The 27,406-nt window shown below is 44.7% G+C and overlaps 4 protein-coding genes across 8 annotated transcripts; 1 reads left to right on the plus strand and 3 right to left on the minus strand.

Moving 5' to 3' along the window:
• Positions 1-158: 158 nt before the first annotated feature.
• On the minus strand, positions 159-11,414 carry LOC124314392 (histone lysine acetyltransferase CREBBP-like). 2 transcript variants are annotated; one of them, XM_046779520.1, is made up of 9 exons: positions 10,666-11,414; positions 9,746-10,500; positions 9,049-9,684; positions 8,792-8,975; positions 8,308-8,723; positions 3,948-8,234; positions 2,557-3,688; positions 2,084-2,493; positions 159-2,008 (listed from the first exon to the last, which is right to left on the minus strand). In XM_046779520.1, exons 1-9 carry the CDS (start codon positions 10,748-10,750, stop codon positions 1,724-1,726), a joined length of 8,190 nt encoding a protein of 2,729 aa, XP_046635476.1. In that variant the 5' UTR covers positions 10,751-11,414; the 3' UTR covers positions 159-1,723. The 2 variants fall into 2 exon arrangements, with proteins under 2 accessions (XP_046635476.1, XP_046635475.1); XM_046779519.1 differs by having other exon boundaries at positions 159-2,493; positions 10,666-11,413.
• Positions 11,415-12,545: 1,131 nt separating this feature from the next.
• On the plus strand, positions 12,546-18,743 carry LOC124314399 (adenylate cyclase type 9-like). Of its 3 annotated transcripts, XM_046779533.1 has the most exons (8): positions 12,546-12,636; positions 12,720-13,553; positions 13,618-13,812; positions 14,033-14,845; positions 14,920-15,632; positions 15,703-16,080; positions 16,150-16,598; positions 16,667-18,743. In XM_046779533.1, exons 4-8 carry the CDS (start codon positions 14,055-14,057, stop codon positions 18,122-18,124), a joined length of 3,789 nt encoding a protein of 1,262 aa, XP_046635489.1. In that variant the 5' UTR covers positions 12,546-12,636; positions 12,720-13,553; positions 13,618-13,812; positions 14,033-14,054; the 3' UTR covers positions 18,125-18,743. The 3 variants fall into 3 exon arrangements, with proteins under 3 accessions (XP_046635489.1, XP_046635490.1, XP_046635488.1); XM_046779534.1 differs by lacking the exons at positions 12,546-12,636; positions 13,618-13,812 and having other exon boundaries at positions 13,228-13,553; XM_046779532.1 differs by lacking the exons at positions 12,546-12,636; positions 13,618-13,812 and having other exon boundaries at positions 13,229-13,443.
• Positions 18,744-18,745: 2 nt separating this feature from the next.
• On the minus strand, positions 18,746-22,022 carry LOC124314426 (1,4-alpha-glucan-branching enzyme-like). Its single transcript, XM_046779607.1, has 14 exons — positions 21,767-22,022; positions 21,518-21,687; positions 21,333-21,448; positions 21,144-21,266; positions 20,938-21,082; positions 20,768-20,858; positions 20,501-20,710; positions 20,363-20,434; positions 20,128-20,299; positions 19,828-20,037; positions 19,592-19,763; positions 19,341-19,525; positions 19,028-19,276; positions 18,746-18,968 (listed from the first exon to the last, which is right to left on the minus strand). The coding sequence occupies exons 1-14, from the start codon at positions 21,892-21,894 to the stop codon at positions 18,921-18,923; spliced, it is 2,091 nt and encodes a 696-aa protein (XP_046635563.1). The 5' UTR covers positions 21,895-22,022; the 3' UTR covers positions 18,746-18,920.
• A 206-nt stretch (positions 22,023-22,228) lies between these two features.
• Positions 22,229-27,064, minus strand: LOC124314404 (rap guanine nucleotide exchange factor 1-like). 2 transcript variants are annotated; one of them, XM_046779546.1, is made up of 7 exons: positions 26,376-27,064; positions 25,858-26,309; positions 25,599-25,777; positions 25,283-25,524; positions 24,859-25,220; positions 23,377-24,778; positions 22,229-23,308 (listed from the first exon to the last, which is right to left on the minus strand). In XM_046779546.1, the coding sequence occupies exons 1-7, from the start codon at positions 26,637-26,639 to the stop codon at positions 22,943-22,945; spliced, it is 3,267 nt and encodes a 1,088-aa protein (XP_046635502.1). In that variant the 5' UTR covers positions 26,640-27,064; the 3' UTR covers positions 22,229-22,942. The 2 variants fall into 2 exon arrangements, with proteins under 2 accessions (XP_046635502.1, XP_046635501.1); XM_046779545.1 differs by having other exon boundaries at positions 25,283-25,527; positions 26,376-27,063.
• Between the last annotated feature and the right edge of the window lie 342 nt (positions 27,065-27,406).

The following is a 27,406-nucleotide window of genomic DNA, read 5'->3' on the forward strand; positions in this document are numbered from 1 at the left end:
CCCGCCAGTAAGAAAATTGAAACAATTGCGTTGAAATTGAAACACGATTACCGCCAAAAACCCATTTATCTATCTATTCAATATTCATCCATGGATTTATTGTTTTCTCAAAATAGGGTGTGGATATTTGAAAAATAAAGTAAAAACGAATCAGCTTATTTTAAGAATGATCAGACGGTTTGTAATCAAAAGAGTAACAAGTAATATTTACAAATGAACTGCAAATTATCCTGTACACATTATCTTGTCCACAACAGTCACGTATAACACGCACAAGAAAAAAGATTGAAAAAAAAGACCGACCACACACGAAAATGAAAAATAATAATTAATCGACAAGCACAAAAAAGTTGTTCCCTTTTATCATTATACAAAAAAGCAATGCTCTCAGCTGCTTTTTTTTTGTTGTGGAGGAGTGGTGGTGGAGTTGGAGCAGAAGGAAATACGGGAAAAGTTCAGTTTCGCTCGAGAAAACATTATAAAGATGACATCGCTTTTTTTCAGAATTTAATGACGCCCAATTTGGGAGACCGAGTCCAACGCGTCATCTCGATACAAAATAGAATAATAGCACTGAGAATTTGTTTTTTTTTGTTGTTTTCACCTGTACAAATTACACTAATGTCATCCAACTGACTTGATAATACAGACGCACACTTACGAAGACACGATGCGCTGTGCCACAAGTTACCATAGACGAACACTCACACTCACTCACACATACAAAGTCGATTCTAGCAGAATTTTTCTTATAAGATAATTTTTACTTTTTAAAAAATTTTCAGTGTTCAAACAAGGTAAATGAGGAAAATATGAAGGAAGATCAGGGCGAGAATAGAGGTTTTTTTCCTTTCAATGACACGCATTCACGCACACACAAAAAAGAACTGTTGACGGTTTGATTGTGGCAAAAAATTCAAAAAAAAAAAAAGAAACACAATAATCATAAGAGTTGGGTAGGTTGAAGTGAGGAGACGGACGTTTAGGAACGGTGGTGTCCACCTATTTGGGTATGTTTTCCTTGTTACATTTATTTACAGGATTCGCATATTGGGGCTCAAAATAAAGAAATGAAATCCAATCGTCAATCGCACTGCGAAGAGAGAAAAAGATATAAGGGAGGGGAGGAAATCGTAGGATTGAGCATTTTAATTTTTTTTTATTTCAAAACCTCCCAAGTTTTTATTTCCTCAAATTCGAAGAACGGTGGTTTTGTTTATCGCCAGTCGTTGCCTCCTAGACACTTTCACCATATGTATATCTTTATAAGGTCAAAAAACACATCCAATCTTTGATGCTCTCCATAACTCGTCGTTGTGGAGTCTACTTTCTAGACTGATTTGAGATCCTGAAAAAAAATGTCGTTCGTGATCCACAGAAAAACACCTCTTTGCCGCTTGTGTGTGCCCCGTAAAGATTTTACATGCATGTGTGATGGGAATTTGTCCACTTTCTTTTTTTCGCCATTTGAGAGAAAGGAGAAATTTTGGTAGTGTGGTTAGGACAGAAGCGGCGGGGTCGGGATGAACGCCTTCCAAAACATTCTGCCAACTAACTTGCTATTGCTTGGCTCGCAGTCAAGGTCACTTAAGAATGTATAACAAACGGAGAAGAACTCAAAACAAAACAAGAGGAAGCTCCTAATACTGAATACCCAAGCTTTTGGAAAAAGCTCTTCTCCGGATCCTAATGCTGTATGATGGGCCATGATCAAGTCCAACGATCAAAGTCCCTCGACAAACTTGGAAAGCTGATCCTGCGGCGTTTCCAGCTGCTGCTGCTGTTGATCCTGCACGTTGCTCATCATCTGTGACTGCATGAGGGCGTCGGACGGGTCGTGGCCTCCTCCAAGCTGTTGGTGTTGCTGCTGTTGTTGCTGCGCTGCCACTGCGGCTACCATCGAGTGATGAGGGGACTGCGTGGCCATCCGAGGCGAAGGAGCTGGCTGGCGCGGAGAAGGCGAAGGACCTAGCCGGGGCGAAGGATTGGGCTGCGGGGAGCGAACCGTCTGTGGTAAAGACGACGGAGGCGGTGATCGGACGGTATGCATCAACTGTTGTTGGGGAGAAACGTTAGGAGGTACCATCATGCCGCCTTGTTGCTGCGGGGAAGGCGACATGGTCGGAGGAGGCGTGTTTTTCATCTGCTGCTGTTGCTGCAAAAGTTGTTGCATCGTTGGCTGCTGTTGCCCGCCAAATTGACCCTGGTTGTTGGGACTCATAAACTGGTTGCCATCTCCGTTGCCTCCAAAGCCGTGCTGCTGCTGCTGTTGCTGCTGAGGAAAGCCACCCATACTCGGTAAAGGCTGCCTTGCTCTTGGCCCAAAATGCTGCACTGGAGGTGGTTGTTGGAAGCCCTGTTGCTGCTGTTGTTGTTGGTGCTGCTGCTGCTGCTGTTGCCTCTGCATTGCCATCATTTGTTGTTGGTGCTGTTGTTGTCTCAACCATTGCTGCTGTTGTTGCTGCTGAACCGTTTGTTGTTGATTTGGTGGAACTACAAGCGGAATACCCGGTTAACTGTCAAATCCATTTAAAAAACAAGATCTAATTTTCTTACCTGCATTCATACCAACATTGCCCATCATACCAGGCGGACCAGTTCCTTGTTGCATGTTTTGTTGTTGGGGTTGATTTTGCTGCTGCTGCTGCTGCTGTTGTTGTTGTTGTTGTTGCTGCTGTTGCTGAATATTCTGCATGGCTGCTTGCATTCCTGGTTGGGCTTGCATGGCTTGTATGGTGTTGGCCATCGGACCTTGTTGGCTCTGTTGGTTGGGGACTTGTTGACCCTGCTGTGGTTGCTGGTTTTGATTTTGCTGCTGCTGTTGTTGGAGAACAGAGCGTTGCTTGATGAAGGCTGCCATCAGCTGGGGATTGCTACGTAGAATCTGCACTACTTGCTGTTGCTGTTGAGGTGTGCTTGGTGACTTGAGCGTCTGCAAGAGTTGGTGGAGGGCTTGTGGCAGAGGGCGCTGGGCTCCTCCTGGACCAGCAATTCCACCCGCACTCACAGGTATCTGCGCCAAAGTTCCTGGCTGTATCTGCGCCTGGGGCTGTTGTTGAACGGAATTGACCTGTTGTTGCTGTTGCGCAACATTAGGTCCGACACCAGGAACTCCACTTCCAGGACCCATCATGGCTCCTTGTGCATTGCCCATAGCCATAGCAGGTGATGCTTGGCCTTGTTGCTGTTGCTGAGCTGCCATCATGTTATTGGGAGCCATGGGCCGCATCTGTTGTTGCTGCTGTTGCTGACCCATAACTTGATTGGGTCCTGCACCTCCTTGAGCAGGATTGACAAACCGAGGTCCTCCCCATTGTTGGTCGCCACCCATGCCCATGCGATTCCCTTGCATATTGTTGATGGGCATGCCGCCACCTCCCATGCCACCCATTGGGTTTGGTCCAGAAGGTACACCTCCAGCGACTTGATTGACTTGCATACCGGTGCCGACCATGTTGCCCGGCATACCAACAGGCTGCATGTTCATTGGACGAGGGTGCTGCATCATCTGAGGAGGAGGCATCACCATCGCTGGATTCACGGCGCCCATACCACCGACCGATTGCTGTTGTTGCGGATGTTGAGGTCGGATACCCCCTATAGAGTTCATCATTCCCATGCCACCTTTACCGAATCCTCCTTGTTGAGGCACTTGACTGGCTGCCTCTTCTTGGACCTGCTTCACAACCTATACAATTTCCAATGAATCAATTTTAAACTCGAGGGTGAAAAAAAATTGAAATCATTTGGCTTTAGAAAAAATGTGAGTGAGGTGAAATACTCGGCATTCAGAAGAATCACCGATTTTGGAATTCACTGCAGCTTAATTTAGCACTTAGAATTTGATCAATGATGCATTGCGAGAGCGTCATCGACGTATTATAACGGATCATAGTGCATAGTGAAATCTTCAGAAAACAAGAATCAATCAAAGTGCAATGATTTACCTGGAGAACATTGGCGGGTGGTGTCTGCGTGGCTGGTTTCATGCCGGCTCCTGGTTGATTGTGATGAGAATGGCCACCGATGCCCATCATATCTCCAGCTCCGGGGCTCTCTAATGGAGACGAGGGGCCCATACCCGAACCCATCGGTCCGGGCGTACTCGGCCCTGTCCCGCAAGCCGATCGAATACTCATAGACGAAACAGCTGCCATCCTTCTTTTGAGAAAATGAGCATGTTGAAGCCTCTGCTGTAGTTGCTGTTGTCGCAACTTTTGCCGGATGTTGAGACAGAACGGCACCATGCATTTCGTCTCGGTACAGTGTTTGGCATGGTAGCAACACAGGGCTATCAGTTGTTTGCAAATTGGGCAGCCGCCATTGGTTTTGCGTTTGCAAGAACGCGTGTGCGTGACAACGCGCTTCATCTTCTGACAAGACGGCAAGCGACAGTTGGCGTCGCGACATTGGCAGGCGTGAACAAGCGACTGGATACAACGTTGGATGGATAACTTCCGAGCTTCCTGTGGGTTGGCCTGTTTGGAATCGGATGGAGACGAACCATCGTCCAGATCGAATCCCAATTTCTCCATCTTGTGATGATGCCCATCTTTCTCGTAGCAAGGAACGCACAAGTCGAAATCGTCGCAGACAGTGCAGTGGAATCGCGTTTCGACTTGGGACTTACAATTGTTGCAAGTGTAGACAAAGCGGTCCGTTCCTTGGTTGTGCAGATCGTACAACATGGCCATGGATGAATATTTACAGCGACGAAGGGAAGAAAATTCGTAGTGCTTGTCACGGGCTAGAGTGAGGAAAGCATCACGGCCGTCCATCAAATCACACTGGATGAGTGGATCAGGATCTACGACTGGTCCTAATGAAGCAGCCGCTTGCACCGAATGCAACCGGATCACGAAAAACACCTCTTTGTGCTTCTCCATAGTAGTGAAGATTTTGGTCGAGAGGTCATTGCCCGTCTGTGGGGCGTTGGATTTTTTGTTGTTTTTCCGGTTGTTTGCCTTGGCCTTGTTGGATTTCTTCGCTTTCTTCTGGCCTTTCTTTTTACCATCCGGTCCTGCTTCCGTCTCGTCAGTGCTGACGGCAGCCGCAGCGGCCTCCAACGCTTCCGCTTGACGTCTCTTCTCTTCTTCCTCTTGATCCATTTCGCGAATGCTCTCCTCCAAAACATTGGGCCAAAAGTCACCTTCGAAATAAGGGAGTTCGGCCGCAGATTTTAAATTATCCTCCATAGCTTGCTTGAGGATGTCTTTGTAATCGAGAACGATTCGCTCAATGATGCCGCGATCAAGCATCTTCTTGTACCAGTCCTGTAGCCGTTTCGGCTTAGGAATGCGCTGATCGGGCGGGTGGCAGTGGAAGATGTAGTCGTCGCCCTCTGACGGCGGACAGGCCCAGATGTGCGCCATACAATAGCCTAACTGTTTGACGTAGTCCAGGTAACCGAGAAGAATCTCGTGGTAGACGGCAGTACGGAATTGTTTCGGCCTGAAGAAATGGACCGAATCGAGGTAGGCCAGATAGACGCGTCGCGTGTTTGGACTAGGGCTGTCCGATCCGTACTCTTGTACATGCATACCGAAAAAGCAGACATCGGTTCCATCAATTTCCTCGAAGGCGAACAAAGCCTTTGCCCTGTATGGGAATGTCTCGCACATTTCTCCGTTGTCGACGAATCTACTCTTCATTCCCGGCTTGACTTCGGTGATCTTGTCAGCCGAAGCGACGACTCGAATCGACACTTCACCTGCTCCCGCCTCCTTCTTCTTCAAAAAGTTGTTGACTCGATTCTCGATGAACGTTGATAATTTGGTGGTTGGCAACCGTTTGGCACCGTACTTGTTCTCTTTACGCTTATCACCGCGTCCTTTGAGACAGTTGTCGCAGGTGAAACCTTGCGGCCAGATGCAGTCCATGTGAAGGACGCATATCTGATGCAATTTTCTTCCGCACTCGCCGCAATCGACGAACGGCTCCAGATCTAGCGCGTCGTTCTTCAACTCGGTGAACTGCTCTTTTCGAATAACCGTCGGTGGCTGAGTAGGATCGTCGCCAAGAGAGACCGTGTCTCCGGGAATGTCATTGAAGCATTTGAGGCAGTAAGTGTAGCGATGGTAACTAAAATATTTGGCATCACGCGGGATGGAGCACAGCTGCTTGCCGTAACAGCAAAGCACCTGCGGATTGAATGTGTACTTTCGGCCGCAACAGTAGCCTAAGGATTGCATGACTGGATCGATTTCTTGCTCAAATACTTCAGAAAGCTTGGTACAGCATCGATAGACTCGCGACGTCTTGCGGTTGTAAAGCCAAGCATTGTCAAACATGAGCCAAACATCGTCAACATACTCCCACGGATCCTTGTATTGACCATTGTCGATCTTCCGCCGAATGGTGGCTAAATCCATCGGTTTCTTGATTATGTCAAAGTAATCGGGAATGCCAAGTTTGTGCGGATCGACCGGATCGCGGAATGGGATGGAATCGGGGTCTTGACGGTACAACTTCTCTAAAGTTGGCATTAATGCCTGACGAAGCTCGTCGGGTGAGAAGACGATTTTGCCTTCCTTCTTCGGGCGGATCAACGGAGGTATGGCAGTTGTTGGTTTTGTGTTAGAGCTGGCGCTAGCGGAAGGGCCCGGCGTCGTCACAGAAGAATCGGAATTGCCGCCGCCAAAACCTCCGCTTGGTTTCACATCTGAACTGCTGGTATCGTTCGTATTGCTGGCCGCTGAAAGAGGTGTCGATGGCTCCTCTTTTTCTTCTTTGACGCCAGTGAGACGAGGTTGTAGGTGGCTCGACGAGGAGCTGTCGTTGTTAAAATGCCCATCATCCATAGGTTCCGTCTTCATTTCTGGTTTTTCCTCCTCTTTGATATCTTCTGTTCCTTCCATACTACTGGAAACGCTGGCTGGAACATCGATAGGCTCCGTTTTAACCTCCATCATTCCCGAGTCCCGACCGTCAAAGGCATCGCCGTCCTGTTGCAACATTTGCTGTGGATCCGTCTCTTCCTTTTTCACACTGAAGTACCCTCCAGAGGGCGTTTCGTGTTTCACCTCGGTCTTCATACCGCTGCCTCCGCCGCCCGTACCGCAACTGGCGTCACTCATGCTACCACCAGCGTGTAAAGGAGTAGAGTCCGACATTGGCATCGTGCTGGGTGTATCAGCAAAGCTTCCGCACGGGGTGTTGGGCATGGGCATGTTCATCCCTTGCTGCATATTCGCTGAAGGCATCCCGTTCGGAGTCATCCGCTCGTTCATATGCTGCTGTTGGTCGGAAGACTGGACTGATTGCTGTTGTTGTTGCTGATGCTGCTGCTGCTGTTGTTGCTGCTGCTGCTGTTGCATCATCATTGGATGATTAGGTTGTTGTCGCTGCTGTGGCTGCTGCTGTTGAGACACTGAGTATGGAGGAGCAGGCATTCGGTTACGCATCTGTTGTTGCTGAGACGCGTTTTGGTTCATATTGGCACTGGGAAAGGGCGAACTAGCGCTCATAGGAGTGCCCATACTACCGTAAGGCGACAATCCAGGAAGAGGAACAGTTTGATTGGGTGGCCCAATGTTACCATGATCCGGTCTTATTTGCTGCATAGACATTCTCTGTTGCTGCTGAGCGAGTTGATTGGGCACTTGACTCATTCCGACTGGACTGGGTGGTATGGGAGTTGGGTTGCGCATCATCATTCCGCTCGTTGGTGCGATTCCTCGTGCCCCCTGCCCAGATTCCCCAATCCCTGGCATATTAGGCCTCAAACCTGCGTTATTGCTTGGTGGTACAGGTTGTTGTTGCTGTTGTTGTTGCTGTTGTTGTTGCTGCTGTTGCGGAGGTACTTGTTGGCCAGATTGAAGATGGGAGAGCGCGGAAGGAGGCTGCTGTTGCAGCGGCGTCGTCGGCGTAGAAGTTGGCGTTTGCTGAGCTTGTTGTTGCTCCTTGCGCTTTTGACGCTTCTCGTCCAGCTCCTTTTGAATCTTGTAAATCTTCTCAGCCAAAAGGTGATAATACTCGGAGCGGGAATCAGCCATCTTGTACATGTCACTTTCAACTTTCCGAGCATAGGCCACCAAGTTGTGCATCCGTTTATCCAACATTGCCTGTGGATCGGGAGTTGGAAAGATGGCCAGAACGAGTTTCTGAACCAAGTGATTACGCAGATCGGGTGAAACCGACTGATGCCACTCTTTAGACCCTTGAACAGGATCGGCTGTGACCTGACTTGGCTGCAGTCCACCAGGCAAGGGAGTTGTTGAATTTACCGGGCTCATCTAAATCGAATAAAGAAAGGGGTGAATGAAAAAAAATATTCTGCTATGTAAAATGCATTGTTTGAAATCATACAATGTGCTCAATGTTGGATGCGTTGTCTGAGATAGAACCCCTAATATTCCTTGCCGTGGTGGAACCAGCGGTTTGCTGCTGAGATTGCAGCGCCGCGTTATGAGGAGGGCCACGATTCATGGCACCAGGAGGAACAGGTTGCCCAGCTGCGGCGACGGCTGACGGAGGGTTATTTCCTGCTAACTGGGCATTGTTCATTGGAACCATTGAATTTTGCTGCTGTTGTTGGGGTGGTAGTAAAGGCCTCGGCATCCCACCTACAGCGTTAGGAGGAGCCTGAACTCCTCCGACAGCACCGCCTTGATTCAATGTTGGTAGGATACCTTGACCGGGTGTCGCAGACGATGCGCCAATCGAGTTGGAACCAAGACCGACATCGAAACCGGCAGGACTCGGTTGAGAAGCATTATGAGGAGCTAACAGAACGAGGAAAAATATTTGAATAAATTTCTCCACGAAAAATGAGCAAAACAAATTGTGGTACCTTTATTCCGATCTGCCTGTTTGAGAGGCAGGCAGACGGGGCAGTCGGAACGATTACAGTTTTTCCAATGAGAAATTATCTGCCGCGAAGAGGAGCAGTGAGGTACTTGGCATGATTTTCCCGCCTGACATGTCGTCATGTGGTTCAAAACATTTTTCATTGTCCGGCAGTGTGGAAGGGTGCACTGTGGTATCAAAAGATGAACCAAAACCATAAGGACACATTATTTAAAAATTTTCGTTGTCTATTCAACGCACCTCTCCGTTGGCCTGGTTCTCTCTTCGCTGGCACTTGTGAGCGTGAAGAAGGAGTACAAGTTGCTGCTGGATCAGTTTCCTTTTCTCGGGATCGGCAGTTGCTGCCGCATTAGCTGCTCCTGCACCACCGGCCGATCCTGCGGCGACTGGCACGACAGGAGTAACAGCTGGGCTTGGCGCTGCCACTTGAGGAGCATTAGCGGGCACTGGTGTGTATTGCTGCTGCTGCTGTTGTTGAGGATGCTGTTGTTGGGCAGAAACCATAGGAGTCTGAGTGACAGCGGATGACGCTGATGATACCATCGGCGCTGAAACCATCGCCGCTGCTCCACCAGGCATCATAACTGGTCGTGCTGACATGTTGGGATTCATGTTTTGCTCGCTATTAAACCTCGGTTGTTGTTGTTGTTGCTGCTGCTGTTGCTGTTGTTGTTGTTGCTGCTGCTGCTGCTGCATGGCATTTTGCATTGGAGGAATACCACCATTAGCTGTACCGATAGGTCTTTGCTGTTGGGCTGCCATCATAGCATTTGGCATGTTCGAATTAGCAAAGCCATATTGATTGGAATTGGTCATCACATTCGAGCCGGGCCCGGCATTTGGGCCCATGCCTCCCATTCCACCAATTCCCGGTCCCTATTTTAATCGAGTTGGTTTAGCTACAAAAGTAAGAAAAAGACAGAGCAGAATTTCTTACCTGCAAGCGAGGTCCTTGAGGATTCATCCCTTGTATAAGCTGCCCTCTTAATGGCGTTTGTTGTTGTTGTTGCTGCTGCGGCATCATATTGTTAGGAAGGCCTCCAACAGGCCTAGCACTGCCCATCATGGATTGTGGGCCGTTGTGTAAACCCTGGCCCATTTGGCCGGCATTCATCATGGACCCGGGTGTCTTCATCGAAACGTTCACACCACCCATTCCAGTTGGATTCAACATGTTATTCATTGATTGCTGCTGCTGCTGTTGCTGCTGCAACGACTGCATCATTTGTGGGCCATTTCCCATAGAATTCATCATGGGCATTGGGGCACTGCCAGGCGGTGAGTTCAACTTACTATTCAGAGGGCCTTTATTTAGACTACTATTAGCCATGTTCATGTTGTTTTGCCCAATTGCACTGCCACTTATCGCACCACCACTCATATTGTTCAGCGAAGCTTTGGTTTGCATTCCCAAATGAGGAAGCTGGTGATGATGTTGAGCATCCATTGATCCATTTTGTTGCTGCTGAGAACCAGGTCCTAAGCCCATCGACATTCCCATTCCAGGATTGTTAGGGCCCATAGGCTGGGGCCTCTGAACACACTGTTGTTGTTGTGGAGGCTGCTGTTGCTGTGGCTGGGCAGTCGGCTGGCTCACATTAGCAGTAGCATTACTCCAGCCCCCTCCTGATGTGTTGAAAAGCTCATCAGGCAGATTGCTTTCAAGATCAAATAGTGGATTCCCAATCATATCTATAAAGGAATAAAGATGGTTAGAATCAGAGGATGCAAGTAAAACGGTAAAAGTTGACCCAACTGTCAAACATGTGACAGCTTGACAACAATGACCCAAGTCGATTGTCAAACTCTAAGAATAAAGCTGTATTTATGCATTTTAAAAACAAAATGGTGTTATACCTGATGAATCAGTAGAGCAGTTGCCAATAGCATCATTCAGTTTGGGCCGCTTGTTAGGCGGCCCTTCAATAAGGTGTTCAGCCATGACTTTCTTTAGGTTAAACCAAGCACCTCTTCTGCTAAAAAAGACTCATCGCACAATCTTCCCCACCAGCAGCACATGACACTTGGACAAGTAAAGAGAGGTCATAGAGCACTCTTCTCCACAGCCATTGAGGATGTATGGATGGGAGAAAGACAAGACAGGTAAGATGCTTTCTTCCGAAATTTTCCTTTCTTCAATCAATTAAAGCGTCCAACGCGCCGGCCACTGTATTAATAAATGTTGGTGAATCACTTTGAGGGCGGTAAAACGGAGCCTTCCAGAGAGGAACTTTAGCTTCTTCCGTCGACCGTGCAGAATTCAAGCCTTCCTTCACGGCAACGGCTTTCACTTCAAAAAAAAAAAGAACAACCCCGTCCCACTGTAGTCGTCCGAGGATCTCCACAGTAGGGGTCGCCGCCAAATTTTCAATTTTTATGTAAACTTTTTTTTCGACAATATAACAATCCGTTAACAATCAGCGGCACTACCTAGCATCACGAGGTGAACGATGACGAAAATTTTCCGTTCACGATTTAATTTTTCTTCTCCTGCCACTAGATTTTCTACATTCTTCTTCAGGGACTCGAACAAAATGGCTGCTGTTGATTTCTTAGCTTGGATCTAAGGGTCCAACTCTGGTGGCCAAAGTCGTAAGTTTTAGACAATTTTTCCATCTAAATAGACGCGACTTGAGATTTTTGCGATGCAATTCTCAATAACTCTTATGATTTCATTTGATTTCCTAATTTTTAATAATTATTTTCAAGTATTTTGCATTCTTGAAACAATCATAAAAATTACATGTGTCAAAAAATTTTACTCAAGCTCATTATAATTCGTGAGAAGCGAATACGACGTTGTCAGGTTCTTCCTTGATTTCATTGTTGTTGAGCGCACATTTTCGATGGAACTTTCTCTGGTCTGCTCTGGCGCGAAAAGTTGTTCATAGTTAATACTCTTCGATCTTCGTCATTTGCTCGCAACAAACAGCTAAAATAATTAGAATGGGGAACTATATGTTTGGTGAAATCCTTGGATTAAAAATGATATGGCTTCAATAAAAGCATATAAAAGTAGCCTCGTCGTTTGTCTGTAAAATTTTATTACTGGTTAAAAAAATAGATGTGACAGATTTTACGTATTTGTAGATTTTGTAAATTTCAAGATTTTTACTAAAATCTTGATTAAGATATTCGATGAAAAATAAATGATAAAAGATTTGAAGCAAACGTCTTTAATGGGCAGAAATAAATTCAAGTGCGAAAGGACAGAACATGGCACGCACAGATTTGACATAGAATAGCGTCCACAAATGAATCATAAATATCCGCTTAATTAAAGAAGCAGAAATCCAGGTAATCTGTAAAATATAAATATGCATACATGAACCGCGCCAGTATGAATTATTATCAAATCAATCGTTTTTTATTTTTTATAATTATTATTTTGCAAACAAAAAAAGTTCGTTGACCTTCCGTTAAAGTAGATTGATCCAGCGGAAAGTGGTATCCAATCAAATCTGTCCTGACGTGGAAGTAATAAATGACATTTTACCTCAATCGGGGTTGATTTATGTACGCAATAAGCGGTTTAAACCAGAACTTATGACTACAAAAAGCGAATTGTAAAACAACCTACTTAATAATAAAATGTTGGAAAGAACAACTTTGAAAAGGTAATAAATTCGGAAAATTTACAACCAGCATATTTTCATACAGCCTTGGATTCCTCGTGAGGGTTGTAACTTACACTGCAACGTAACAGAACATTTGGAATAAAATCTTCAATGTCGAATGTCAAATATTCGACTACTGCTACAGAAAAAAAAATCTTCTCATTCTTCAGGACTATTATTCAATTCTTGTCAAGTTACCTTCGTCTAACCGGTAATCATAGCGCGATGTAGCCATTTTGAAATTATGTAAAAGTTGAACCACTTGTTTTTTTTATTGACTGGCATCATTTCTAGATCTCTAATCGTCAAGTTCGAAAAGCCAAAAAATAAATTGTTGAAGCAAATAATTTCCCTTCTAGAAGCCGGGTTCAGCAACCTTTCAGATGGCTCTTACCAAATGACGTCATGATCGAAGAAAGAAATGGCGGCGGCCGAAGAAGCTCTCCAGTTTTGCAAAATCATTATATCAGTCATGTATTTGTCTTGTTGCCACAACCTGACAAAAAAATATAAACACAACACACACAACTTTTTCAAATAAGATCCTTCAGACGATCCCCTGTACTTTTTTGACAACTTGTAAAAATGTCAATTCCATTAATAATTTGCATTTTGGTTTCTTTCTCTTACACGTTCTAATGGCAACAATATATCAACGATCCAGTTTTCATAAATGTTTTCAAAACTAAAACTAATTGGTTTTATTGACTATATTTCCCAAACTTTTTCTAAAATCTGAAATAGCCAAGTTTGACAGCCAGCAGAGTTACCAAATGGCGATGTTTCATGGAGGGAGGGGAAGGAATGTGGCAGATAGAAGGAGCGGCTGTCTGTCTTAGTCAAGACTCCTCCCACACATTCACGTGAGAATATGATGATACAAAACGTTTTTCAATTAATCTCTTTTAAATGAGAAAATGACGAAAAGGTCTTGTCGCCAAATCCATGAAGATTAGTTAACGTTTCATATTATCAAAGTTTTGTGTTGTGGCTAGATAGCCCCGTGTGTAAGTCGGAGGTGAGCAGATGAAAAGTGAAAATGTTACTCTGAGCCTGTATTAACTGTTTGCTTTGGCTGCCACTGTATGCACTCGCTTACCGACACTTGTGCTGAAATATAAAACTATGGTATTGTTAATAACACTTGTCTGTTGTGATGGCTCTTATTCTAACACCGTAACTTTGTTGTTAGCATTCTAGTTCCACTGTGAAGGTCTCTAACTTCAAAATATCACCCAGAATTCATAACTGGATTTGACAACTCTTGGTTTCGTAGCCCAAAGTTGTTAAAACAGTATTGCTAACAAGTCATATTCTGTAGTAATGCCAACCGATGGGCTGGACCACCACAGATGGGCTGGACCGCCACTGATGTGCTGGAATGCATGTATGTGACAATAGAACAAGCTAATGCTTTCCACTCACCATTAGTAACATATACACAGATGACTTTAACCCTAGACAGTTTTCATTCAAAAAAAGTTATTCGTTGACATTCTGTGAAGGGTTATGAAAGAACAGGCTTTCTTATGTCTTGCAAACCAATCAAAAATATTGAATTTTGAGAATGAGACGTATTTTCCCCATATCTTACCCTCAACATTCAGGTTGGGAAAGTGATGAGCAAAGATGACTAACCATAGTGCAGAAAGGGTGAGAATCCACCAGCGCAACATCCTTACCGCTCTGCCTCAGAGGCCGACAGTCAACATGTCTCGCCGTTCATCTTGCCGAAGCGGGAATAAGGATAACATGCGAAAGCATTCCTTGCTCTTCCACCGGGCTTCACCGTTTTGGTGGATCCCTCGCTTTGACTCGGACATCCTGGAGGGTCAATATTGGCGGAGCACGTTTCCACAAATTCGTCTACGTTTCCAGCTCGCTCTGCTCTACGTGTTCATCGTTTCGCTTTCCTGGTGTGTTTATTTCAGCGCCGTCACAATCCATCATTGGCTAGCCTTCGCCGTCTCCTGCCTTGTCATGCTATTCCTTTCTGCATTGGCTTTCTGTCTTACGCTGACATCAGTTTACCAAAATCACCATTTGCTCTTCTCCTGCCTTATGGCCATCTCCGTTTGTTTGGTGACACTTCCCGCCCATTTGACGTGCCGACATGGTACCATTATCGAAGGTGAAGTTTCTCCTGCCGGCCTACTCGCCTTGTCCATGGAGGCCCTCTTACTTATCTACACCGTAATCCCGCTACCCTTATACATGTGCATCGGTATCAGCAGTCTCTATTCCGTGGCTGTTGAGGCACTCTCTATCTTTGTGGCGTCCTGCGAGACCAATGCTGCCGCAACTCTTGTCCGAGCGTTACTTCACTTGGGCGTTCATCTTATTGGCATTCATATTTTCATTATGACTCAGGTGCGAATGCGTTGCACCTTCCTGAAAGTTGGACAGCTACTTCTCGTTCGGTTAGTGCTCGGCCAGAAAGATTATGATCAACAAAATTTTATTAATTATTACCTTGTTTCTTTTTATTTTTCAGTCGAGAACTAGAAGAAGAAGCACAATTAAAAGAAAAAATGATTCGTTCTGTTATGCCTCCAAAAGTAGCTGATTGGCTAATGAAAGACGGTCATGGAGACGATGACCTCGATGAAGACAACGACGATCGGTCTAATGAAGACAAATATCGTGGCAGCAAGCTCTCGTCTGGAGTCAACGATCAGTTACGAACCATATTCCGTCCCTTCAACATGCATCGAATGGAAAATGTCAGCATTCTCTTTGCTGACATAGTAGGTTTTACGCAAATGAGCTCCAACAAAACGGCAGAACAACTGGTCGGGTTGCTAAACGATTTGTTTGGTCGCTTTGACTTGCTGTGTGGTACACATGGTTGCGAGAAAATTTCAACATTGGGTGACTGCTACTACTGCGTAGCAGGTTGTCCGGAACCACGACTGGACCACGCTGGATGTTGCGTCGACATGGGCCTTAGCATGATAGAAGCTATCGGACGCTTCGATGAGGAGCGTGGTGAGAATGTTAGTATGCGAGTTGGCGTTCACACTGGCACCGTACTATGTGGTATAGTCGGCGTCAAACGATTTAAATTTGACGTTTGGTCGAATGATGTCACTCTGGCTAATCAAATGGAGTCGACAGGGAAGCCCAGTCAAGTCCACGTATCGCAGGCCACATTTGCTCTACTAGACCAACAAGCCTATTTCTCCGAGGAAGGGGCCGTCTATCACGGTTTGTTGTATACCCTTGCTGAATGAATTATTCGATTAGTATGTTTGTTTTTTGTTTTTTTCTACAATAGGTTTGAAAACTTACTTTGTTTTGGGTCGGAAAAACGATTTAAACGTTGAAGATACTACAACTGCTGAATTTTCGGCTTTGTGGTTGGATGAAACCGACCCCACGATATCTTTGCCGTCTGGTTCAGGTGTCCCTTCTCTTGTCCCAATTAGCGGAAATAACGTGAATGCTAATGCTAACAGTAAAAAAGCCAATTCACTTCCCAGTATCTTGGATATTTTGGATGAAGTGCCCACTAGTAGCGATAGCAATTGCAACTTGCCATGCGATTCCGCCCCACTGAGATCGTCCCGCTCTGTGAGTCAGGATCGTAAAAAGAAAAATATCCATTATCATGCCCAACGTTCACAGCAGGACGAGTTATCTCCTTTGTCTGCAGGTAAATTTTTTACACACATACTTTTACCTTAATGCAGTTCTGATGTTTTCTATTACGGCACTTTGTTAGCTCCGATGTCCGTGGAAATGCGAAGTAGCAATGCGATCGTCTGCCCGGCTGGTCAGAATGGTAGAACAGATGAATTGTCGCTCTTCCCGTCCGTCGAATCCTTCATGAAAGCGCAAGGAGCTACTAGCACACCCAACACGTTGCAGCGCAGACCAACTGCCTCTACCGCTTCACAACTTGGCACAGGCGGTATTGCTGATATGGAACGTTCACCTACTAGTATGAGTCTGGCTCTCTACAACAAAGATGAGCTGGCAGAACTGGAAGGTGCCGTAACAGAAAATAGTGTCGGGCTTCACGCCAGCCTCAGTCGATTCCATCAACTTCGGAAACAATCAGATTTGGCCATGATCCGGTGCATTCAAGAAGACGAGTCACATCGTGTCTACTTTATGCGTCCGCCTTTGAGTCAGGTCACACTGTTTTTCATCGACGCTGCAATGGAAAAGGTATATTCATTAATATATTTAGTTTACATCATTAAAACCATTGTGGTAAACTTGTTATTTTTGTTAAGGAATATCGAGCTCGAGCTCACCAGCCAGACCAGCCAGGGGCCCGCTTAACATTGGCCTCGCCAACTTACAATACCTATCTGGATATCTTAGTCTCGGCCGTCACTTTTGTGCTGATTTCGGTGTCATGCTTCGTTCATTTTGAATTTTCATGGCCGTGGGGAGTCGTCTTCGTCTGGGGGGCGCTGATTTTGTTGGCGACCAGTGTCGTATTCCTGCACAACTTGTGTCGCGAGGATGCAGTTGGCCGGAATTTCTTCTCCATCGTTCACAACTGGTGTACCCGCTGGTATTCGTGGCACGTCTGCGGTGCTCTGCTCATGAGCTTACCTGTTTTGGCGGTCATGTCCAACTTTGGCTGTCGAGTAGTCGAAGAGAAGGAAGAGTCCAGTCGCATATTCTGGTATCTCTTTTTCTTCAGTCTGGTTCATTTTTGCAACTTTACACAACTCAACTGTTGGATGAAGAACGCCTTAGCTGCCCTGGCCGCCCTTCTCCTTATTGTCCTCGTCTCCACGCCCGTTTGTCCCTGCGATTCCATTACTCTCAACACCAATTCCAGTGGCAGCAACGACGGAAATCCCAACTATGGAGAAACAGACTATGAGAAAACAGAGCTGGCTTTATGCTACGAGATTATTTTACACCTACTTCTGCTGCTGCTATTGGTCTGTTTCTTGAATCGAGAATTTGAAATCAGCTTCCGATTGAGTTTCCACTGTAACACAGTGGCTGCCAGGGGCAAAGCCAAAGTGCAAAATCTGAGAGATCAAGCTGATTGGTTGCTGCATAATCTACTTCCCCCGCACGTTGTCGAGAGAATGAGAGCTCGCCCCGGTTATTCGGAAAACCACCGCCAGGCCGGCATCCTCTTCGCCAGCCTTGTCAACTTCAACGAGATGTACGACGAATCGTATCTAGGTGGGCGCGAATACTTGCGCGTTCTTAATGAGCTTATTAGTGATTTCGACGAGCTTCTTGGCCAGCCTCAGTTCAAGAATGTTGATAAAATCAAGACGATTGGTAGTACTTACATGGCCGCATCGGGATTGAACTCGGAGGTCCGTTCACGCAACTCTCACCGTCATCAGCATCTCTTCGAACTGATCGACTTTGCCCAACAGATGCAATGTGTTCTCCAAAATTTTAATCAAAATCTACTGGAATTCAACCTGATTATTCGCATCGGTTACAACTGCGGCGACGTTACAGCCGGTGTCATGACTGGAGGCATCGGAACCATGTCCAAATTGCATTACGATATTTGGGGCGATGCCGTCAACATTGCCAGTCGGATGGACTCAACTGGTGTTCATGGACGAGTTCAAACGACAGAAGCTTGCGTTCAAGTTCTAGAAGAGCGTTACAATTTTGAAAAACGGGGCACAGTCTTTGTAAAAGGCAAGAATGACATGAATGTCTATCTGTTGTGTGAAAAGAAAAAGACATGTCTGTCATAAGCCTGCCCAACTGAAATCAAAGCTGCCATTTAACAAAAAAGAAGAGAACCAATTACCTCTAAATCAAGTGACCCTCACATCACGGAGGTTGTGCCATCCCGAAAGTCGTCTCTAGTTCGGCTTGTCGATTGCTAACAATGTTTTTCTCTTGAATTAAGATGATAACAACTAACAATCGCTTGCATTACTGTTTAATGTCATTGTTTGTTATACCATTCCCTCTTAACTTCCCTCGCGTGCGCGATTGCTGTATCAATCACTAGAACTTTAATTTGTTTAGATCTGATGTGGTGTGCATGTGATCGATGTTTCTTCCAATCTCCGTCAACGAAATCGCTGCCGTGCCTTTTGAACGTTTTTTTTTCTTTTCTTTCTTTTTGCCTTTTAAAATCAAAAATGAAACTATTCTGCCTTCAATGTGGTTTGTACTAAAAATAATGCCAAACTATTTTAACCGTGTTCTTCCGTTTTACCGCGTAGTGCCGTTTGCCTGCGACCAAAAGATGTGTGTTCTTATTACAGTGATTGTTTGTAATGTACAGGGATAAAAGATAAAGATCTGAATGAATCCCACGGCACCGATTAAACGCACGGATACTCGTGCTTTAACAAAATTTAATATCGCTGTTATTTAATCTATTTCATTATGCGTTAAAAATCCAAGCCCATAACAGACAAATCGACCTACAATCCTAACTGGCAAATATGACATCTATCAGCTCATCCGAGCCAGTCACTGAAATATTTTTAACTAGTAGCTTCCCTTCGTTGAGCGTAGAGCTATTTGGAGAGCCTTTCAATCGACTCGGGCCAAGACAAAGCACGTCCGACATGGAGCATACACCTGTAAACAAAGTGTTTGCTAGTTAAAGACATTGTACAATCTAGGAGGATATAGTATACCATCAGTGAATGAGGATGTCCTCCAAAAGGTTCCTCAAGGGAGAAAAAATCAGTATTATGGTCCAATCGTCCGTGACCGCCAAACTTCTTGTCATCCGAGTCTAGCACGATACGATATTTCCCAGCGGTTGGTATGGCAACACGGTAGTCGGTATAGCTTTTGGTTGAATTAAAGTTGAAGACAAACACTAGACCAGCTCGATCAAATGAGATGACTTTGTCTCCTTCGTGCTTTGTGCTCATGTAAGCCTGCATAAATGAAGAAATTGAAATCACTCAAGTTAAGTATTGCTATTAAAGTTATTTCCGTTACCGGATCCTTTTGAAGCCATCCGTATTGTTCTTCTAAATGGTTCATTGCAGCATCGAAATCGTTCAGGTAATGATATTTGAGTAAAGGATTATCAACGAGATTCCATTGTCTCCGAGCATAGTGAAACGACTCGTTGTTGCCAACGCGAGGGAAATCCAACCATTCGGGATGGCCAAACTCATTCCCTAATTTTGAAATACTTTGAAATTAATTTTCTTACAAAACCTTATTACATGTATAAACAAACTTACCAATAAAATTGAGATAACCTTCTCCGCCCAAAGCGTGTGTAATGAGCCGGATCATTTTGTGCAAAGCCATACCGCGATCAATCACTGGCGACGATTGTGATAATACTGACATGTTTGTGTACATTTCCTTATCCATCATCCAAAAAGCGATTGTTTTATCACCCACCAAGGCCTATATATATTTTCAAATAAACCTTTAACAAAACTACATTTTAATTAAGTAAAATTGTATCGACCTGATCGTGCGATTCAGCGTACGCGATGGTTTTCTCCATCCATCGTCTATTAGTCAAAGTGTGAACTAGGTTTCCAATGTCCCAGTCTTCATCTTTGTATTCTTTTAACAATTGGATCCACTTATCTGGAATAGCCATTCCCAAACGGTAATCAAATCCTCCACCGCCTTCACTTACTGGTCTGCACAAAGCTGGCATACCAGACACATCCTAGAATTGACAAGGACTATTTTAGGACCATTTTCAAAAATTATCTCAGAGCAAACTATAGCAAAAAATTTAAAATTAACGATATAATACTTCAGCTATAGTGATGACATCCGGATAAAATTCATGCAAAATATTGTTTGCCATCATTAAGTAGCACACAGCATCGGTGTCTGTATTTAAGCCAAAATATTCCTCATAGTCTCCGCTAAATCCTTGGCCAATTCCACGTGAGTGGTACAGCATAGATGTGACACCGTCAAAACTAAAAAGGGCAAATAAAAGGCATTATTACATGCACAACAACTAAACAGTAAATCAGATTTACCGGAATCCATCGAATTGGTACTCTTCCATGTACCACCTTAGATTAGAGAGCAAAAAGCGTAGTACCTCCCAACTAAAGAAAAAATATCACATATTAGGTCGAAACTAAAGAAACAAACGATAACAAATGAATTCTTACTTTTGGTAATCAAAAAGTCGACTATCCCACAATGCATGTTGACCTCGCACACCTCCATGAAAAAAGCAAGAGTCTGTCCCATCAAATCGATTGAGACCATCTAGAACATTTTTGGAAGCGTGAGAATGGACGACATCCAGAAGAACGATGAGACCATGAGAATGGGCTACATCCACCAACTCCTTCAATTCTTCAGGGGTCCCAAATCGGCTAAAATTCATTCCTCAAATGTTAAATCTTATTTTAAATAACATTTTTTTTTAATACCTTGAAGCTGCATAGAAGCTGGTAACTTGGTATCCAAAGCTACCATAATATGCATGCTCCATAATAGCCATCAGCTGAAGAGCGTTGTAACCTACGGTTATCAGATATAAGGCGGATGCAATTCACTTTGCGCTTAAATTCATTCCCTGATTCCCAAATCATTACAATACCAAGTTTTACTATGCGCGGTATGACATTTTCTCTAAATTCCTTGTAAGATCCAACTTTTCCTTCCGTGGTGGCGATACCTACATGGCACTCGTAGATTCTAAGACTATTCGGTCGTTTCGGGCGCGAATGCTTAAATTCATATTTCTAATAAAAATATTTTAAATTAATTAATATATCAACACAAAAGTAATGATCTTTTCTATACATGTTGTGGATTCCAAACCACTTGTTGGTAGGCACAGCCTTCATTGGGTGGGGGCTGAACAACATAAGTTGCCCATGGAGACAATCTATCCAGCAACGATCCATCTTCTGTTTCAACAACTACCTAAAAAGAATATACTATTTAATTACTCCATAATTTGAAAAAAATCATTAACAGATGTAGAACTACCTTTATTTTAGAACCATGTTTGATTGGGCAGGTTCCATCCGGATTTGCAGGTAAATGCAACTGCCATTTTCCAAAGTCAAGTTTCTCATATGGATTTCTCTTTTTCTCCCAGCCATCTGCAGCATTAAAATTATTAAAAATGTTAGTCAGTTGTAATAGAAAATTTTTAGAAGAACATATCTTACTGAAATCTCCATAAAGATACAACTGACGAGCTCCAGGTGCCCATTCTTTGCAAGAAACACTATTGTCTTCACCAATATGTATGCCAAATGATTTATAAGCTGATGTGAATTTATCAATACCGCCTTCACATTGGCAAATTTGTTTCTTCAACTTTTCAAACCTAGCATACCTAAATAAACACACAAATATTACATTCAAATGTTGGAATTAATCACGTGTTTTAACTGGCTGCTGTCAAAATAATTTACCTTTGCCGAATCTCTCCTTCGTGGGGTTTCAAGTAAGAATCTCGTTCCAAAAGTTTTTCAATATCTGGTACAATAACACATTCGTCGACTTGTTTATTCACTTCTGTTTCCTTGGTTTTTGATTCCATTGTCTTGCTGTGTTTACGAAACGTATGACAGTCACGACTGCTATCGACTGTTTCGTCAGTAAGATCGGAATCAACTGAAGGTCTTTGGCTTTTTGCCAAATACCAATGCTCAATGGAGAGGTATTAATATATGCACAGGGACATTAATCAAAGCCTAAAGTGCATCAACGATGCACGTGTGTCTTGTAAAAACAACCAATAAGAGACTAGAGAAAACAGCTGATCCACGGTCAGATTTTTGGCGGCATAACAGTCAAGGTCATGGGATATTCGAATTTTGCCATATTTGTTTGTAATAATCGTGATTTTTAATTTCAAAGTAAACCAGACGCCATTTGATTATATAATATTTATTCCAATATCCAATTTTTTAGAGGTGAGGCTCTAGAAAACCAACAACGGGCTAGTGAACAAAATAGCAAGACTGACGCGTAGAGATGGGGTGAGGGCTGAGGGGTCACAATGGATTGAAAGCAGCTTGGGACAACCGCCAATAATAACAAACGCAACGAAAAATGCAACATTCGATCATCATTAAGTCTTAGTAATTTCACTGCAGAACATCCGTGTGTGTACGTCCGTTCTTTTTTCGTCTTTTTGATTCGAATTTGAAGTACACGAAACATTTCACGCCATGAACGATTTTGAACATTCACATACACCATTGCCCGTATCAGGCTATATTCGGTTATAACATGATTCAGTACATTCTGCCATAATTCAAGTAGAAACGTTTCACTGCTTTAAGGACGATTCAAATGGCCCGTAACGACTGGTTTCTGTTTCCTAATAAACACTGACACGATACAAAACAACAATACACGATTAAAACATACGCCATGAATAACAGGTTTACAAAACAATAACGACCCTTCGTTTAGGATGTTAAAAACATACACGACGATAAAATATTTTGTAGCTGACGTTTCCTTATTTAAAAACATTTCTGGGTATTTGTAACATAAGTGTGATTTTCGGTAGAGTAAAAACAAATTGTCTGATGAAATAATAAGACTGTCGGTTCGTTTTTTCACTCTCTCTCTCTCTCTCATTTTTTGGCCGCGGAGGAACTGTTATTCGATCCTCTCGGCCTGATAGATTCGGAAATTTGCCACATGGACTCCTCGCAAAGAGAGTCATTAAACTCGTTGAAAAAGGCGACGATGCGATCGTTGCGTTTGAATTGATAGTGACATTTCTGAAAGCGTCGCATATTCTCTATAATATGGAACTGCTGCCAGCGTTTGCCAAAATTAATCCGGTTGTCGCTTAACGTGTCCGGATTGCCAATGTGTACGAAGGTCAGGTCCTGCAGGATAAGGCCAATGTACGGGATACACGGGGGCTGCGTTTCAGCCAATGCCTGTCGGTAAGCTCGGAAGGAAGACGAACTGTCAATCAGCGCACAATATTCCTGAATCAAATAAGAATAATGAGCATTTCAAGTCACAATGAATGACGAGCTACGATGCAGTAATTTACCTGTAGTCCGTCAGTGATGGATTTTTGCCACTCCAATCGACGCACGGGCGCTGAATCGAGTGCGGAGAGCAAGGCAAGATACGAATTGAAATTGTTCAGTCGCCTCAAATGCTTCATGATCTTGATGTATTTAACGACGTATCGTTCCCGGTCACGGGCTTCTGCTTGTTCCAGAATCCTCGAACGGGCCCAGTACGACATTTTGTTAAAGTGCTCGGTAAACAACGTCAAATTCGGCGACTTTTCTTCGTTCTGCTCCTGCGCCCATACAAGCACCTCGGGAATTTCGATGCGCAAAAACAATTCAGCATCCAACAGAGTCATTTGTTCAGCCAACTCGCTCGATTTAAAGTCCAAAAGGTGACTCTGTCGCGTCGTTACACCAAGGCTGGCTGGCACCGGAGGAATTTGAGCGACATTAATTCTTAATCGGCGGGCAGTGCATTTTTCCAGGAACTTTTTCCTGAGCGCCTTGGCCAGGACTAAATCTCCGCTGCGGATGAGTTGGCTTTGAAAGTCGATGATTTGACGCATCAATTTGTCTTCCAATTCCGACAGGGCCAGATCGTCCACCACGCCAATCAGCAAAGAGAAAGCGCTGCGGCCAACCCGCTGGAGGTGGACATCTGGCGACCGCAGAAAGTGATGGAACCTGTGAATGAGTTTGCGAGTCAACTCGGATGGTGTGATGAACGTTCTGTATGTCGTCAAGAAGGCCGTCTGATAGAGGTAGTCGTCCTTGTTGAGTTTAGCTGCGTGCGTGATGAGCGCATCGAGGCCGCCGCCTCGAACTTCGGGGCCTTCGTCTTCTGGCTGCTTGAGGACGAGATCTGCGCTAAGGTCAATCTGTTCCATTCCATCTTCGTTGTCCGATTCAGGGTCGATTTTGTCTGCTTCATTAGTGGTGATGGGAGGTGGTCCTTTGATTGCGGCCATAACGCGGGGTGGAGTTGTGGGTCGCGAGTCGGCTTCGGGCGTCGTTGTCGGGATTTCAGGTAGGGCCAACGCCGCGCTGTAGCTGATGGACGATCGGCCTTTTTTGGGTGGCAGTACTGGCGGCAAAAGCGACGGGGTGGCCATATAGCTATTGCTCCGCGATGGAAATGATTCGCACTCGCTGTGAGTTTGCCATTGCGCAGCCTTTTGATAATAAGCTTCCATCGACTTTCTAAAAATCTCGACTTCGCTGGGTTGCGAATACTTGCCCACAGCTGCCATGTATTCTTTGACGTGTCGCTTTTTGGGCGGAAGTGGTGGAGCATTTCCGCTGCCACTGCTATTAATCGTCACCAGTTGCTCGACGTGGCTGCTGTACTCGCGGTGCATTTGCACCGTCGTACTGGTAGCGCCACCCGCTGAAGAAGTTTGAACTCGCTTCTCTTCGCTGAAATGAAACGCTTCTCTGTAACACGGGAAAAAACAAAACAAAACAAGAGTCATCAAAATGGCGATAAGACACAAGCGAATGGCTAATGAATTTACATTTCCTCCTGTTTGACGGCCATAAAACCGGCTAACGACGAACACGGTGAAGTGCCGCAATCTGCCTGATCGACGTTATCGTATTGAGATGGCAATCTGTTGGCTCGTTGGCGGCGTTTGACCGGTAAGGCTGGCGGCACGGCAAGAACGTTCACGTTATCCTCGCTGGATGACATTTTCGTCGAGGCTAAAGTGGTGGCTGTAGAAGTCGAACACTGGAAAGCGGATGAGGACGATTGGTGATGAGATGTGTTGTACGATGCGTATGAAGATGTCGAAGATGAAGAGAAAACGCTGGTGGAACTTGCTGCCATCGTTACGTCTCTACGGCGCTCCTGAGACGAATCCCATCCCGATTGGGTCTATGACAAATTATTAGTTGATTCATTCACACCGTTTTTAGTTGGTAAACAGAGATATTTACCTGACGTTCAAACATTCCGTGCATGACAAGCGAGTTGCTGTGCATAACCGAATCAAAGCTCTCGTTCAACCAGGGTTGGCTGGGCACCAAATCTGGGAGCGCAGGTGGGTTCCCCCAGCCTGGGCTGAATGGACTGATGGACCAGCCGCCCATCGGCGATAAACTGCCGCCTATGGATCTCTTTTTAGGCGGCAACGGAGGTGGAGTTAGAGGATCCTGGATGGACAAGGCGGCCATTTCGCCTACTTAATAATAAAACGGATTTTTTTTGTTTAAACAGAGGTTGCTGCAATTGTTTCAAACGAAAAATCTATACCAAAATCACTAAGTAGGCCTTTAAGAGGTAAAGGTGGTTTCGGTGGCGGGGATTGATCCAGCTCCTCGGGCAACGAATCTGAGCTCCAATCTACACTACCGGGTGCGTCCTCTAACAAACTTCCGTCTGAGGATTTTGAAACGCGATTGAGGCTGGGCGCGGGTAACAAACCATCAACACTAGTATCAAAATAAAGAAAAAAAACACACATGTTAGATTTGTCGATGCAAAGACGGATCGGTTAAGTCATTCAACATACGTATCCTTGTCGCTGAGTGGCCTCAGCGGAGATGCGTCGTATAAAGCTGGCGAGGCGCACTGCGGAGTTGACGGTGGAGGTATCTTGTTGGCCGCTTTGTGTATAACGACCTGGACGAGATCGTTGATGGCGATTTTGAGGCCATCAACGACCGTCCTAACTTCTGATTGCAGTGAAGATTCGGCAGTGATTGTAGGCGTTGATCTGCCATCGTTTGTCGTGGTTTGAAGAAGAATGTCGTCTGACCATCTAATGAGTTGAGAAAGTGCTTGGTGCACCAGATTTGTGGCAGATATAAGTGAAGAGCTGTGCTCCCCCGATGGAGGTGAGACATTCCCCAATGCTGTCAAAATACTGAAAACATTCTCCAAGACAATAGAGGCAGAACCGGCCACCAATTCCAGAGTATTTTTCACCACAACATCTTCGTAGAACTTCAAGGCGTATCTCACCTAAAACGAAAGATGAGTTACTCAACGATAAATTCAAAAGAGTGATGTCTGGGCAATTCAATTTACCTGAAGTATGTTTTTGTTGATTACGTTGGTGAAGTGCTGATTGAGGGTGATGCACGAAGGCAGGTCTTCAATGAGGCAAAGCAATTCTTTCTTGTGATCTTTCTCGTTTCCGTTGGTCACACTGGTAGTGATTGGCAGTGCCTTTGGTTTGACGGTCACTTGGTTGGTGTTTGGGGGTGAACGAAGGTTGGAGAGTATATCGATGATGTCCTCTTTGAAGGACTTGGCCCTCTTGGCCAACCTACCCTTTTTCACCTTATCCATGGCTGCTCATCCTATAGATCGCCTCCGTCTCGAGACGCGCTTGTTCTGACGCCAAACACCCTTCCTCGACTCGGATGGGATAACGACCTCATAATGTGGGAATTGGAACACTTAACTGTACAGCAGGTGCCATACAGAACAACGGTAAAGTAGTAGAATGTGCGTAAGAAAGAGAACACACACAGAGTCACACAGAGGGAAGACGTTGAGAGAACTCTTCAACCAGGAGGCAAACAACTGAGCACAGCCGAGACAAAACGCAGGAGGCTTGAAATGCGTATTTTTCTTTCGTTCACCAAGGATATGAGATAAAAAAATTGAGTGTAGGTGTATAATAAAACATGACGTGAAACTCCACCCGAGCAAAAAGACTCGCCTGGTGTGTGTTTTCCCTGTGTTGCCCTTGGGTTCTGGCAACGTTGCCATCAATAGAAATAAAAAGAATTGGTTTTTTTTTTCTTTCGCAAATAAAAATAATGCCACCATGAGTTGCCATAAATGGTCTCCTATTCTTTCAGTTTCATGGGAGAATATTTTTGTGTATTGGTGGGGCAAGACGAAGTAATCTCTTGCGTCATTCGCCTCCTTTTGACTTTTATATAAACACACACGCGCAGCAGCGACGCCAACACTTGCCCTAATCTGGGCGGCTCCGCCTCGATATGGCTTCATCTTACGGCTAAATTTTCAAAATAAAAATATATTCTCGATAAGACGATGATTCCACTTGAAAAGCTGACGTCACCCGACCCGAAACTTGTTTTTTC

The sequence above is a fragment of the Daphnia pulicaria genome, chromosome 10, assembly GCF_021234035.1.
Source record: "Daphnia pulicaria isolate SC F1-1A chromosome 10, SC_F0-13Bv2, whole genome shotgun sequence".
Classification (NCBI taxonomy): Eukaryota; Metazoa; Arthropoda; class Branchiopoda; order Diplostraca; family Daphniidae; genus Daphnia; species Daphnia pulicaria.

Coding starts and splice junctions, on each gene's coding strand:
- LOC124314392 (XM_046779519.1), bottom strand. CDS start 10,750: ATGGCTGAACACCTTATTGAAGGGCCGCCTAACAAGCGGCCCAAACTG. Junction 3,689..3,947: donor CACCCGCCAATGTTCTCCAG/GTAAATCATTGC, acceptor GAAATTGTATAG/GTTGTGAAGCAGGTCCAAGA. Junction 2,494..2,556: donor CAATGTTGGTATGAATGCAG/GTAAGAAAATTA, acceptor TTCCGCTTGTAG/TTCCACCAAATCAACAACAA.
- LOC124314399 (XM_046779533.1), top strand. CDS start 14,055: ATGACTAACCATAGTGCAGAAAGGGTGAGAATCCACCAGCGCAACATC. Junction 15,633..15,702: donor GGAAGGGGCCGTCTATCACG/GTTTGTTGTATA, acceptor TTTCTACAATAG/GTTTGAAAACTTACTTTGTT. Junction 16,081..16,149: donor GTTATCTCCTTTGTCTGCAG/GTAAATTTTTTA, acceptor GCACTTTGTTAG/CTCCGATGTCCGTGGAAATG.
- LOC124314426 (XM_046779607.1), bottom strand. CDS start 21,894: ATGGAATCAAAAACCAAGGAAACAGAAGTGAATAAACAAGTCGACGAA. Junction 20,859..20,937: donor ACCGCGCATAGTAAAACTTG/GTATTGTAATGA, acceptor TGATAACCGTAG/GTTACAACGCTCTTCAGCTG. Junction 18,969..19,027: donor GACATCCTCATTCACTGATG/GTATACTATATC, acceptor CTTTGTTTACAG/GTGTATGCTCCATGTCGGAC.
- LOC124314404 (XM_046779545.1), bottom strand. CDS start 26,639: ATGGATAAGGTGAAAAAGGGTAGGTTGGCCAAGAGGGCCAAGTCCTTC. Junction 26,310..26,375: donor TCAACAAAAACATACTTCAG/GTAAATTGAATT, acceptor CTTTCGTTTTAG/GTGAGATACGCCTTGAAGTT. Junction 25,528..25,598: donor AGGCCTACTTAGTGATTTTG/GTATAGATTTTT, acceptor TTTATTATTAAG/TAGGCGAAATGGCCGCCTTG.